The 15,454-nt window shown below is 39.8% G+C and overlaps 1 protein-coding gene across 5 annotated transcripts in view; it reads left to right on the top strand.

Annotated features, from left to right (window-relative positions):
* Positions 1-15,454, top strand: part of Slc4a4 (solute carrier family 4 member 4) — a 476,303-nt gene that overhangs the window by 164,881 nt on the left and 295,968 nt on the right. For 4 of the 5 annotated variants that reach the window (XM_008829281.3, XM_029561709.1, XM_029561710.1 and 1 more), the window contains one exon: positions 794-867. In XM_008829281.3, the coding sequence (XP_008827503.1) occupies positions 794-867 (74 nt within the window). Of the gene's footprint in view, positions 1-349; positions 456-793; positions 868-15,454 lie in introns of those variants that run through there. The other variant, XM_029561707.1, reaches the window with a different exon arrangement.

The following is a 15,454-nucleotide window of genomic DNA, read 5'->3' as shown; positions in this document are numbered from 1 at the left end:
TATTATGTAAGGAGACAGGAGGACAGCATAATGTGGTTACAAAATGAAGAACTTTGTGCCCTTCAGGGAAGAGTTAACAGGGCAGCTAGCACACAGACAGGCGTGTGATAAGAGTGTGGAAGTGAATGGATGGGTGGCATGTATATGTGCCTATTACCGAAGCTGGGTGCTAGATAATCCTCAGATGTCAGATTTCCGTAAGGCCAACATGTGACTCAACGCTTGCCACTCAATAGAGAATACTGGGCTGTGCTGGTATTAAGAGGCTGGCTGCAAGCTAGGTTCCCACTGTGCATTAGCCTAACTCCCTGTCGCTCTGTGTGTGGGTGGGTGTGCCTGTGCGCGTGTGAGGGTATACATTTTGTGCAGTGGGTGTTTAAAGAGCTAAGCACTGAAACTGGATTTCCACAAACGATCATCACGAGCACTCCAGACACACCAAACTTCCTCTCTTGGTATTTTTTTCTTTTGCTTTTATCTTCTTTTTTTTCCTGCAACCCCAAAGGGGAGAGTCCCCTTATCATCCAGCCTACAAGATTGGGATTATTTTCTCTTACCTAGCCGTGTGGCTGCCCTCTCAAGGTTAGAATTGGAGCTATGTGGGACCAGCAGACTCTTAAGCACCAGATGAGAAGAACTGCGTGAAGGAGCAGCAGCCACCAAAGGAAGAGGGACTCTGCCCTGCAAATATGAACAACAGCTTGCAGGTTAACCTGCCCAGGAGCTGGGCTGCTTCAAGTGGCTCACTCCAGGAGAAGTCTGAGCATTCTTTTTTTCTTTTCTATTACTATAGGATGGAGGATGAAGCTGTCCTGGACAGAGGGGCTTCCTTCCTTAAGCATGTGTGTGATGAAGAAGAAGTAGAAGGTAAGTAAGCCCTTTGGGTCTGGGAAAGTGTGTATTTATAGCCAAGTGTCTCTGCAGATGATAGCATTCATATATTTCTATATCTTGCATTTTTAAAGTTAAAGGCCAAATGTTGCCTGTGGAGTTTCTTTAATCTCTACATTTTGCTTCGACACAGAAAGTAATTTTAAGAACTTCACTGGACCTTTGGAATTGAAATCAGCATGATCTTACCTGAGTGTTCTTTTAAGATACATGCTTGTGTTAGCGCTCCTTGTCCGTCAGAAATGAATGTTTTGCTAGATAATTCCAGAAAGCTGCTAGATTTACTAAATGTATTTGTTAGTACCTCTTAATATTCTTTTTTTGAAGCTTGCAGGGGAGAGAAACAGATGTTGCAGAAGGAGAATGATAACCATGTAGGAAAAGTGAGCCTAAGCTGAGGATGAGAGTGGTTGTCATGGATGAGCCTCAGTTAGGCAGAGACGGACAAGCACTTTTCATTTAAAAACTCTTCAGCACCTCTTTCACTAGTGTTTTCAGTGCCTGCTAAGGTCGAAGGAGAGTTCTATTTTATCTGGTGCTAGCATGCTTTGAATATGCATTTGCTTTATTTATCTCTTGATTTATCAATAATATGAGGAGAGTAGCCTCACCTGGCAGCGAGAAGGCAGGGCTTCATTAATGTTTATTAAAGTAATGATGTGAAGGCATCACAAATATACATTCTATTATTGATATTTAGAAATGAGGGTTCATAAAACAATCAGGGTTATAGATAGTGCTAACACAAAACTTGTGGATAAACCATATGACCTATTCTGCTTGTGAATGTCACCTGAGAGACAGTTCTCTTGTGTTTTGGAGGCTGCAGTCTGACTGGCATCCTTTTCCTTAGCATTTCATGTCTACAAAGTCTTGCAGCAGAGGATTATAGGGTTAGTAAAAACTGTATTATGGGTATTGTGTCTTCTGGAGTGATTCTTCAAGTAGACAGAGCACTAGGTCTGGGGTGTTGAGGCTCCTGTGCTACCTGGAACAGCCCCAGGAGTGTGGCTGTTAACATTGTTTCTCATGTTTGTTTACTGAGTTTCTTCTGCTTATGCCAAGCACCGGACTTCCCACATTTATGCTGTTAAGTCTGACCAGTAAGAATTTGATGCCTAAGTTTCTTAGGAAAACGGAAACTTCAGTGTTTTCTTTCATATTGTTTCATGGGTTCCTTACATTTTCACAGCATGACTGTGGGAAAGTGTTAAGTTGAGGAAGGCAAAAGAGCAAAACTGTTCTTTTTTGCTAAAACTCCCTCCATTATGAAATAGGAGATAAAGTCATTATAGTTGGGGCATAAAAATAATGTAGATTTTAGTAAAAACTCCTATAATTTTAGAACGATTAAAGTGGAAAAAACTTGGGAATGGGATGTAGTTATGTGCATGCACTTTCCTTTGAGAACAAGGTCTTAGCTGAGTTCTCAGATGTAAATCTAGAGTTTGTGAGACCCTTAGGATTGATAGTAGGAGACTGCACTCAGTTTCTTAAAGCTTTGACTAAGAAGTAAATTTCCTGAATTATTTCTCTTGATTTTCAAACAGAAAATTATCTACCAATCACAATATAAAACACAATACAAATGAATGACACCATTCTGTAGCCAGGTTTCTTTAGGAAGAAGCAAAAGGACAGACAGCCAAAGGTGATAGAAATGCTTGTCCAGTTAAGAAATAGGTTTGTTGGTTTTATGGCAATGAAACTTGCACTTTCCCATTCTTCTAGGACATCCATTTTTAAGTTACTACCTTTCCTCTTGACTGGTTCCTGAGCTGAGCTGATATCTTTCAAGGCATGCTTAATTGGCTGCTATTGAATCCTGGGGCCTTTTAGGATGACTTATAGTGTATTTGGTACAGAACTTCCCAGCAGTGGGGCCACTCTTGCAGTAGAAGTGTTGGAAGTTATGGACTGTTTCTTTCTCATTCAGCACCTTTCCACTTGACCCTCTCCTTTCTCACTTGGCTTCATTGGATGGGTGTGGGAGGACTTTAATTTCATAATGGCTCTGATTGATAGCATAAAGAAGTTGCAATGGCACATCCATGGTTCTGTGACTGAGGAAAGAGATGATGTGGTTGTCAAGACTTCTTATCTGATAAAGATCCAGTCTTTAAGTGGATTGTTTCTCAAGGTTATGAATCTGTCTTACATTTTTTAATTATGTAGAGAAAGGCATAAATGAAGGAGAATAAAATGGTATCTCTTGTGAAGAGCTGAGTTTCTGGTGTATTTATGGCAGAAGTGCTATGCTGTAGTTTAAGGATCAGGAGTTCAAAGGTCAATGATCTGGGACACCTTCCAGGTAAATTATCAGTTACATTTCCTTTTACCCCAGAAGTGACGACTTTTGCTTCTAGGATGAACATGATTAAAATATGCATGCAAAGTAAACCTAAAACCTTGCTTTTTAGTAATTTCCACAAATGATTGCTAGGCTGGCTAAGGTCAAGAGATATAACCACTTGGACATATTCATGTATTGAAAATGGCTCTTAGAGTTCCCCTGAGGAGTTGGGATGCCTGGATTATGTTCACTGAGGCAGGAAGAGCTTCAGGCTCTCTCTCTAATGCTATGCTGTTCTGAAGTTGGGGGAAAGACTTCAAACCACGCCCTCAGTTCACCTTGTTCAACTTTACTCTCAGTGGGTGGCATAACACTTAATCTACCTTCTAAAAACCCAATAGAGAACCATCAGCTGCAAAACTCAGAACAGCATGAGTCAGAAGAGGAGTCATCTTTTGTTTAAATAATGAATTTATCTGTGTAGTGTATATTTAAAGACCTAAACCTTGTTTTCATAAAATTTCCCTCATATGTTAATGGCTTAGAGGTAATAGTCTAAAAAGATCGTCAAGTGCCAATTTCAATCTTTAAAATAAATTAAAGCTTTTAGATGGATTCCTTCATTGGTCATTTTATATTGTGCATGGATTTGCAGATAACATTGAACATGGAGTGGTTACTGCATACCAACTTGTAGAAAGATCACAGCATTTCAGATATTAATATTGATTCTGCACCAAAAAGCTCCAGCTTCCATGCAGATGTGGAACTGGCCTGTAGATGATAAATTGATGTTACCAGAACAACCTAGAAATGTTGACTATGGGGAACAACTACTTGGGTTTCATTTCTAACATAGATAGAGGAAATTGCCAGGGTGAGCCAAGCTTGAGATAGGAATCAAGAGTCTCAGCTTTTTGCCAAACTGGAGGAAATCCTATGGATTGTTTAAGTCAGCTTGCAGTTGGACGTGGTGGCGCACACGTTTAAATCTCATACTTGGGAGGTAGAGGCAGGGGGATCATCAGTTCAAGGCAAACCTGAAGACCCAGTCTCAAAAAAGTAAAAATACTTGGATTTTGGATCTGTGTGTTATAAACAGATTACTTAATAGTCTCTTATTTTGCAATAGGGGAAAAAAGCAAACTCCACCTTATCCTTTGAGATAAGGCTTTGGCTCTGCTGGTCTAGGTAACTCCCTAGAGGCCTTGGCAGCTCTGACTTCATGAGGAGGGGCCTTTACTTAACTTTGAGTCCAGCCTGCAACTCGGGAAACATAAAGAACAGTTGGACAATATGGACTGAAATGACTCCATATCTGCTCAGTACTCTTAAGGATGTTTTGATAAATTACAACTTCAATACCAAGTCCCATAGAAAGTGTGCTCCCACCAGTCAAATGCAAGAATAATTCTAGAAATTTCAGTGTCTATCCATGGTTATTAAGAAAGAGTATTGCTGCAAATGCTGGCACTTATAATGAGAGCTATTCAGGGAAATAAAGTAGGGCAGTGTTCAGGACTGAGTAGATGCTCACTGAATATTTGTTAAAAGAAAGAATGAATTCATGAATATATAATAGAAACTAAATAAACCACAAATAAAATTACTTTTTATAATCCTCTTACATCTCTGTTAAAAGTTTTTAGTTAGTATTTTGGTTCTCTGAGTACTTGTAGTCAAATGGGACGATATATAGTTTTTTGTCTTATCCTTGGTATCCTGTTTGGTTTTACAAAGATCAGTTTTGTTTTTACAGTACTTATATATTTGGATTTATAAGAAGAAGCCCCTAAACCACTTTTGCCTAATCCTCTCATATTGTGTGTTCTGTGTTTTGAGAGGCTGGAATGATGGAAGAGTGGCTTTTGTCTTTCTGGAGGTCAAGGCATCAACATTTACAGACATGAAATCATAATGACTTAACCTAGTTTTCATTAGAGGATATCACCATGATCTAGTCCTATGTATTGAGGAGGTAGTGTTCCAAATAAAAGGTGGGGCCTGGTGGGCATTTGTTAATAACTGTAGTGGTCAAAACCAGGGAAGGAGTGAATGACAACCTATCGGATGGGAAGGGAGGAGCCAGGTCAGGGCTGGGGCTATTCTGAGCATTGGACCTAGGTGTCTGGTTGCATTTTGCTGACCTCTTCTCTGCTGTTCACTCTGATTCTCAGAAACAGTGTGTACAGAGGAAGCACTTGGGCAAATACAGGTGAAGGAAAAGCCTTCTTAACAGAAACAATGACTCCCCACATAGGAAAACTTTAAAGAAACACAGTGAAGATTTTAAAAGTTGATAGTTGACTAGCAACTTGGTTCCACATCCCACAGCAGGATGAGCCTCTGTAGATCTTTCCAGCTCCCTGTGTCTTTCTTCTTTGGCCTCAATTGAATACTCCCCAGAGGTCCTAAAGCCTGCAGCCCTTATCTCCAAGAGTGACCCACACCTCCTGCTGTGTTATTGAAGGGATAGCTTTATAGATAGATTTTGTCCACAGTGAGGAAATCTGATGGTAATTCCATGAGTTTTGGAAACCGGAAGCAGGCATCATACTTCCCAGAGTTTTCTAGCTGTTAAGAATTCCCTGCTATTAGGTTATGGACTAAAGCCCCCTTGAAGCCATTTCCTGCCCTAAGTTTCAACATTCTTTTATGGCAATAATCCTCAACAAATTGAACTTGGTACTTTGTGCTTTGCAAGGATTTGGACCTTCTAAAGTGATACTAGTGGCAATTCTGTCTGTAGACTAAGCTTCTTGGAAGCTTTTTATCTGGTTAGGTTAGTGAGACATTGTTTCACATTTCCTTTTGGGAGTATCTGCCTTTTGTTTTAGTCAGATGTTACAGCAGAGTGGCTAAGCATCAGTTTGAGACTAAAGCTCCAATACCTAATCTATTACTCAACTGTTAAATAAGTGAAGGAAGCCACTTATAAGTTAGATTTTGGATTTCTTTCTCCAAAACATGGGAGCAATGGAACATACCATTTGTCACAGAACTCTTGATAATTATTCAAAAACAATGTCAGTGATGGATCTACCTAACATCAAGAATAGGGGTACTTTTCTGTTAGAAGCTGTGGATAAATCATTTGTGGAAGTGTGAGGACCCAAGTTTAAATACCTGGAAGCTATGTAAAAGTTGGACATAGTAATGCGTGCTTATAATCTCAGTGTTCCTGCAGTGAGGTGGGAGGTGGAGACAGGAGTGTCCCCAGAAGTTCATGGGCCAGCTAGCCTGGTGTTTGTAGTGGTGAACAACAAAGAAACCTTGTCTCAAGGTGGAAGGTGAGAACAGACACACAAAGTTGTCCTTGGACCTTCAAATGTGTGTCTGGCCCATGTGTACCTGCATTCTTACACATAGGCACAAATGTCACATAAACACACACATGGACACGGAGAGAGAGAGAGAGAGAGAGAGAGAGAGAGAGAGAGAGAGAGAGGAGTACTTTGTACTATACCACTCTAAATAGTTTTTTTAAAAAATTTGAGATAGCATCATCAATAATTTTTAATGATTATAAGCATTCTAAAATTCAGACAAGTTTGTGCACATTAGGGTGATATGGCTGTAGACATCATTCTAAAAATTCTAATTTGCTTCAGTGTTGTTTTACTTGAATTTATTCTGCCCAACACCCAACCTTTGCCCTCCTAGCTGTGCTTCCCATATTGGAAAAGCCACACCAGAGTGAGCAGTTGAAATCAACTAAGGACTATTGTTTATTTGTTTTTTACATTTTTATTTATTATTTATATATTTAATAATTTATTGCGAAGTTCATACATGCATATAAGGTGTTTTGATCAAATCCATGCCAGCTCCCTCCCTTCCAACTCCTCTCGTATCTCCCCATCACTTTTTTCTGATAACTTCATGTATTCTTTCTTCTTTATTTTTTTTTAATGGTGCTTTTTGCTACTCTAATATCACCCCCTCTAAAGAGGTAACCCTAAAATCTTAAGGATTAGGTAAGAGCTCCCAAATACTTTTGACATTTTTCGCCTTTGGAACAGAGTATGTTGCTAAGAGTCCCAAGGACATTTTGACTTTTAGCCAAGAAACTGGCTACTTTTCTTTGGGGTTTTTTTATACTAACTGCCTAGCTAGCCAGTTCCTACGAACCCTAACTGCCTTGCCAAATCCTACCTCCTATTCTTATCACATCATCCTCTGAAGAGGTTACCCAACTTGTGGATAGGGAATAGGGACAGAGACCGCTCTGGCTTCTTCCATGCTGAACAGGGATGCAGGGTGGGGCAATCGGGGTACCCCTTCAGTGTGTCTATCTAAAAGACTCCTAAATTGCATAACTCTTATCTGTATAGGGAAAAGAAAGTACTTGACTGGTGAATAGGAGATGTGAAGGAGAAGTAAAGGCAAGAGTAATTAGCATTACAAGTTCTAGACAGGGAACTAGAAAAAAGTCAGAATAGGGAAAATTTCAAATGTTCATATGAGAGCCCATTGGAATTTCTTGACGAGAGCTTCCAAAAGCATCCCTCTATAGGGTTCCTCCTCATTTTTCTTTTGTCTCCCAAGGCTGGACTCTAGAGCAATGCATTCAGGATTTGCTTTCAGGTACTTTGATAACTGTTGGAGTGGTTAAATCAGTGTCAGTTCCCTCTCAAAGCCTTCTAAATAGGGGAAGAAAACAAATTTAGCTATCATTTTAGAACAATAGTGGGTTTATTTTATGTGTATGATTGTATTGCATGTGGAGGTCAGAAGAGGGTATCAGATCCCCTGGAACTGTAGTTACAGACCATTGTTAGTAGCCTTGTAGGTGCTGGGAATCAAACTTGGGTCCTCTGTAAGAGCAACCAGTGCTCCTAACTGCTGAGCCATCTCTCCAGCCTGTTTATTTCTCTTTATATTCATTCTGTGTCCCGTTAAGGTGTGGATACAAGACCTGATTTTCTTAGCTTGCTCTGATTACCTTGTTCTTAATTTATTAAATTGTCTCCTTTTCTAAGGAGAGTCACATATGTTGCATATGTATCCAGGGTAAATTGCTTCCCTATTACCTAATAAAGCCTGCAATGTTTTCCTCCTGGAAAACACATTCAAGTGTGTAGTGTTGTTGCTGAGGAGTAGGTTACAAGTGTGTAACATGAGTGTGCAGTATATGAACATACACAAATCTTTCCCCTCCCCCGCAGCATAAACTAGAATAATTTTGCTATTATGTAATTTAAGGGCCAATTAAATGAGATTACACAGCAGTATAGAAGTATTAGCCTGAGCTAAATATTTCCCTGTTTTTGTCATTGGAAGGTTTTGAATTATTGGGGCAGTTGAAAGTTGGGCCTGATAAGTGTGAGCAGAGTAAGACTTGGAGAAAGATCCATCAAGGTCCTTTTGCTATTTTGGAGAGCTTGCTGGTGAGATTTTGTTTCCAGTTTCTTTTACTCTTTGGCTAATACCAAAAGGGCTCATTCGAGAACCTGCCTTGATGGGGGTTCATAGGAAGTTCTGTGCACTGGATCCCTGACACTGCTGATTGCTAGGTGGGATGAAAGGTGAAGGTAGTGAGGGTGGTGAGTGACATCCATTGAATCAGCAATATAGGTGACTTAAATAATTTCTGTCTCTGAATAGCTGAAAAAGCTTTTAAGTCTGGTAATTGCTTTTACCTTTCATAGAGTTAGAATTAGAAGGCAGCTGTCCTTAGTGCAGTACACAATGCGTTTGTTCACCTTTATACTCTGGTATTTTGAAAGAACAGATTCTGCTTCAACTTTGTGGGATACTATTTTACTGAATATTTTCAAGGTGGATGCTCAATAGCTTTTGCCAGGTTAAAACTGTGAGAAATTAAAGTTTAAATTTTTAGTAATGTTAGCCAATAAATCTGTTTCAGAGGGCCAGAATTATATATTTATAGATTGGTTAAGTCATAACCAAGCCCTCTGCTGACTCTTAAAATTTCAATCAGAAATTCTTTCTGTACTGCCAAATATGGAAAATGTCTTTGATGTCCAATGAAAGCTCTTAATTGAATCCAATGGATACATGTGTTTGGCAAATTAGATCAGTGTCTGATTGTTAAGTTGTCACTTCCTTTTGGTTTGGTCTGTGTGGTAGCTTGGAGGACATGGTGAAGTATCAGGAGTCTCAGGACCTGTTTTTATTCTTGCCTGTGCCACCGTCTTTCTGGGTGGCTGGGGCAGACCATCCTCCCCTGATTCTGGCTACTTCCTGTGAGGTGCAGCTAACAGCCCATCTCCTTGTGTTCCTACTAGAGATACTCTATAGATTCTTGGATAGTACCTGAAAAATTCTTTGCTATCTGCTGTAAATCACTGTGAATTACTTAATTTTCAATTTCTTGGGATTTTTTGGGTTTGCTTTTGTAGTATCTAAGGCCTCATACATGTTAGGCAAACATTCTACCATTCTACACATGGTATTTTCAGATTTTTTTTGTATAAAATATAAAGAGATTAGAAATCCCCAGGGTTAACCTTATAAATTTAAGATATTTTTTCCCTTGAATGTAATCCTGTGTGAAATTTATCTTTATTCTCAACACATTCTTCCCAGTGGTATGACTGAGAAATGCTCTCAGACTAAAGTGGAAATAATGATATATAGCATTCAACAAGCTAGTGATTAGCATCCCTGTTAACTTTCCTTACTAAGCTGAACTGAAGGTTAGTTCCCCCTCCCCCAAGTCTATTAAAATGGCAAGGAAAAACATTTAAGTATAAGCTGTCAATGCTGTTTCTGCAAACTCTTTATTCTTGAATGTGAAAATATATTCCAGTTAGGGTAATAATTAGTGTTCAGATAAATAAGCTAGACATTATTTAAGAACACAAAATTTATTAATATAATAGTTTAGAGATTGTACCATATATGTGGATGAGTTTACCTGAGAGACCAGGAAATATACTTCCCACTGAGTAATCTCAAGTTGAGACCTAAAAGATGGAAAATACTTGGCTAGAGGAAGAATGAGATGTATCCAGGATAGTCATGTCCATAGACCCAGAATGGAAGAAGAGCTGGCCCCCTGGAGAAACAGAAAGCTGGTAGTGGGCTGAATCAGGGCATCAAGCAGACAGCAGTTTCAAGTAGGTAAGACCCAGATAATTTGTGGACATTTTTTCGTGTGATAGGTAAGTGTTTGCATGTATTCATGTATGTGACATGTGTGCTGGTACATGCACATATGTGTGCATGTGTAGAGGCTAGAGGTCGATGTCAGGTGTTTTCCTCTATTGCTTTCCACATTACTTTTTGAGACAAGGTCTCTCATTAAACCTAGAGTTAGCCAATTTGGCCAGTCTGGTTGGTTAGTGAGTTCTGGACAGCCTCCTGTCTCTGCTCCCTTTCCTCCAGTGCTAGGATTATGAATGCATGCTGCCATTCCTGGTTTTTGTGTGGGTTCTTGGAATCCGAGCTTAGATTCTCATACCTTACCCACTGAGCCATCACCCCAGATCTCATTTGAGGCAGAGTTTCACACTGTAGCCCAGGCTGGACTAGAATTTACTATGTAGCTCAGACTGGCCTCAAACTCGTGGCAGTCTTCCTACCTCAACCTTCTGAGTGCTAGGATTACAGGCATGAGCCATTGGGTCTAGCTTTTTGTGACTTTTGTTTCATGCTAAAGATTTAGGATTTTGTTGAACATGTTGGAAAAAGAGTTTTAAACAAAGAAATGAAAAAAAGACATTTGCATTTTAAGAGATTTCTTTGGCTGCAGGATGAAGAGAGCATCCTTGGAGGGCAGTAATAAAAGTGAACAGTCTGTGGCCAAGATTCAACTGAGAACTGATTTTGTGTTAGACAAGGATGGGGACCAGAGTGTTGGAGACAGACAGTTTGGATTCCTGAGATTTACAGATCAATGGATGGTTAGATAGGTGTAGGTTGGGGGAATGGTAGCTGCTGGACTTTTCCTATGAGAAACTTGGGAGATCATATGCCATTTTGTAAGATCAGTAATGCTAGGGGAGAGTAGTGGGGATGGTAGGAGCTCAAGCTTTGAGTCTTCTCAGTTCCTGAGAGGAATCTAAGCAGAACTGTGAAGTAAGTGGCTGGCTGTACAAGCTGGAGTTTGAAGAAAGAGTGTACATAGAGATAGAAACCCAGAAGTCCTTTGCACATAAGCTATGGGAATGGATGGCACTACCTGGGTGCGAAGAGGGCTAGAGTGACAAGTAGAGTAGTGTCAACACTTGAGACAAAGGAACTGAAGTGGAAAATAAAGAGAAGAGAGATTTCCACAGGGAGCCAGGGACCAATGGTTCTAAAGTTGCTGGGAGCCAGGTGTGAGGAGGTTGGAATAGTAGCACCTAAGTTTGTTGGAATGGAGGTGAGTGGTGGTCTTTCTTAGCAACATGGGCATGGGTATGTGCATGGCGTCTCATCATGAGAGGGTGGGAAGAGACTCTGAGGTGTTGGTGGAAAGCTTTGAGTTTTTCTTCTGAGTATTCTGTTGTGCTTGACTATTTTAAATATTAGGAATTTTCTAGACTTTTAGAACTAACAGAGATCTTAGAAGATCTAGCTTAATGTTTTCACCTTACAGATGGTTACACTAGCTGGGAGAAGTGGAAGGGATTTGTTTCAGGCAATGGGTAGTCACTGGAATAACCAGGACAAAGCCTTTCCCAGGGAGTGCTGGTTCCCAGAGGGTATGCTGGATCCGTTCCCTCTGGAGGAGAGAGGAATTTAGACAGACAGAGGTTAATGAGAATCAGAAGAGGTGTTTTGAAGAATAGGAAGCAGGAATTGCTGCAAATAAGTGTTGTAAGGAAGGGCTTTTCAAAAGGCAGGAAAAAGACTTCACCAGCCTGGTTGGCCTCACTCCGTGAATGCCCCCTGGTGATGGTGGCAGGACAGACATCTCATTCAGAACTTCTCCTATTCTGGGGCATCTTATGGGACTAAGGGTTGTGGACTTAAACTTGTCTTTCTGTGACTGTAAAACACATTGTTAAAAAATCACTAAGCCTTCTTTCCTTAGGTAATTACTAATTTGAAAGAATGCATCATCCCTTTTTTAGATATGTTTTATAGATGATGCTGAATGGGCAGGGTGACAGTGGACAAATAGCCCTTTAGCAGTGGAAAGCAGGAAACGGAAGCTCATCCATCCCAGGGAGCCAAAAGGAGTTCTTGTCTCTGTACATCATTAGCTGGCCCTTTGGCTTTACTGGGCTTACTGGAAATGAGAGGGTAAACCAAAATAATGTTCATAGACCTCAGCTTTCAAAGTATGACTGTGGCTGAGGTGTTTGTGAATGTAGCTGTCTTTTCCAAGTGTACATGGGAAACCATAGTCATAAAGATACAGCGATTGGGCTCTATAATATGCTTCCTGTGGCATCATCTCTAATTATTGGTGATTGTTCCAGTCCTATGGCATTTGCTGTATCTCATTGATATATATATGATTTGAGGACAGGAAATCTTGTGAAATAATGTGAGATATTTCATATGTAATTAGTCATGAACTCATTGACTGTATAGTGGATTATTTGTCTGTAGCAACCAAAGATTGCTCTTCCTATTGCCTAGCCATGGCTTAGGCCACAGGGAACAGAGAAGCCATAATAGGGTCAGGGATGGACAATGTGTTTGGAATGAAGGTATGAATGTGTGCATTTATGTGTCTCTCTAGCTGCCTTTCTGGCTGCAGTTGCAAATCCAATTATCAATGACTGTTGGATTAGCTATTGTTTTGTGTCTTCCAGCTCTACTTCCCATTTAGTTGTGTAAATGGTGACATGAGAGAAATAAATGGAAGTTGTCAGTTCTCTTGTGTTTAGCTTGCAGGTGAATTTTGTGTGACTGCATGTATACTGCACATTAAAGTGCAGCAGCTCATTTGGGGTTCTTGGATGTCAGGATGAGTAGAGGAATCCTGAACTGTTCAGTGCCAGTCTTTCCAGGTCTTTTGGCTCTATTCTGCTCTCCAGTCATGCAAAGGGCCCAACAGACCTGGTTCCCAGGTTCCCTGGTTTGCTGTGTGAAACAGTGGGGAAGCTGTGCCCAGAGCAGGGTGGAAGTTGCCAGGCACTTGTTTCTGGGCAGGGTGAAGGCCGAGTGAGTTATGGACGGTGTGGCCTCTGTTGACCTGCTACATTCTACGGTGTTAAGAGGTTAAAAGGACTGCAATGTTTTAAGCCTAGGTCCCCCGTTGCCTCTTCTGCCTTACTTAGGGTGAATGTTCTAGAGAACAGACAGCATTCACAAGTTATTATCAGACTCTAGGTGGGTGAGGAGGAGGAAGATACAGCTTCATTTTCTTTCCTTTTAGAAAGAGAAGGGAAAAATAGGTTCATATCAGTTTTGGAGCATCTTTTTGTATCAGATATAATGGGAGGTAATTTTTCATTGGGTATTCATGAAAATTATATTTAGATCGCTGTATAGATTGACATTTTTATATTTATAGATAAAACCTTGCTAGACCAATGTTAAAATTAACTTTGGAGAGTTTATCATTTGGATTGTGAGGCACTTCAGGAACTGTAGTTTATATAGGGGAAACTGAATTTAGTTTTATTTATTCATTAAGACAGGTTCCCAACACATCTTTAAAAAGGAAAATTTGTGTTTCTGCATTAGATATTTTAAAATAATTTATGACCACTGAGAGCCATAAAGTTGCATTTAAGATCATTCACTAGTTTAGTTTTTGCCTATGTCACCAACCATTAATGGTGAGAGTGTAGTGGAAACTGGATGTCGATGTACAGCCTTGCATCCTCATCTTTATTTAAGACTAGTTAGAACTCTGTTATGAGCAGGTGGAGGCAGATGCACAATTTTTTCTGAGCTAAGGGATAGAAGTCCAGCTAAGAAACATGAGCTTGCTTCCTCTTTATTTTCTTTGTAGCTGTTTATTCTTCTGTACATATTGTCACCGTCATCATCATCATCATCAAATATTGAAAGTGCTGTGCTCAGCAAGCACCAAGTAATAAGTTGAAATTTTTTATTAGTCATGCTTGGGGAAGCTCAGATGGTCTTGATGGTTTCTGGGAATCCTTCAATGTATAAAATTCCCACACATTTCAAAGGGAAGAAAAATATTTCTCATTTTGTCTGTAAATATTTCCCCCTTTGTGTGAGTATGCATGCTTGTGAATGCAGGAGCATGCACATGGCAGTCAGGGACAGCCTTGGGGTTTTACCCTCATCTTCTACTTTGTTTGAGACAAGGTCTCTTGTTTCTGCTGTGTAGCCAGCTAGTTGGCCTCCAAGCTTCCAGGATTCTTCTGTCTCAGTTTCTTGTCTCCTTGTAAGAGTTCTGTGATTCCAGATGCTCACACTATGTCTCTGGCTTTATGTGGGTTCTTGGGATTTGAACTCAGGACTCAGGCCCTTATGCTTGGATAGCAAGTGCTTTCCACCAATGAGCCATTTCCCCAGCCCTCTCTCCTTTTAAAATTTCACATGTATTTTCTATGTATTTACTTGTATGCTTGAGTAAGTGAAATTGATAGTGTTAATATTATCATAAATTGCTCATCAGTGTCACCAGCATTCAAAGTTATCTATAAGTAATTTATATATGTAGTATATAATTATCTGTTAATAAATGCTTGCATTATTTTTATGTAAAAAAGTTGCCCCTATCCAAAATATAAAAACAGAAGTCATCCTTGTTCTGAGCAGTCATATGTGCTTAAAGTCTGGACCCTCATCCAAAAATTTCATAAAGGAATGTCATACCCCCCTGGTAACTGCAAAATTATATCATGACTTCTGAAGAGGATTTTCTGTTCATGAGTTGGTATTTATGCCCCAGTAAATTAGCAGTGTTACTTTGATTGCATCTTATTAGAGCTGCCTGTGGACACTCTTGTGCAGACTAATAGTTTATTTGTACTTCATTTATGAATATCTTAGATTATACACACTGGTCTATTTCTTATTATATAAAGTACCCAAACCAGAACTTCTATGGTGCCTGGAGTTGAAACGAGTCTAAGCTTTGTGTCATAATTGAGCACTCATCAGGTCTTTGTCTCCTCTCCTAGATTTTTCTTTTACAATTACAAAACATTAAATTTTAACTTCTGTTCTGACATTCCTCTTGGTAATAGCTACTAATCTGTTTTAAGTATCTTGACATAAAACCATATTACATAAGATAGGCCAGGGAAGGCAGCATTTAACTTATATTTTTGAATTAGTGCTGATCAGTTCTGTGAGGGTATAAAGTGCCTTGGTTTGTGGAATCTTTGCTTCAAACCATAGAGAACAGAAATTGGTTGATTATAGAAAGAGCAACAATAG

The sequence above is a fragment of the Nannospalax galili genome, unplaced genomic scaffold (assembly GCF_000622305.1).
Source record: "Nannospalax galili isolate Female #2095 unplaced genomic scaffold, S.galili_v1.0 scaffold50, whole genome shotgun sequence".
NCBI lineage: Eukaryota > Metazoa > Chordata > Mammalia > Rodentia > Spalacidae > Nannospalax > Nannospalax galili.
Note: the sequence above shows the minus strand (reverse complement) of the source record. Positions and strands in the feature narration are given on the sequence as shown.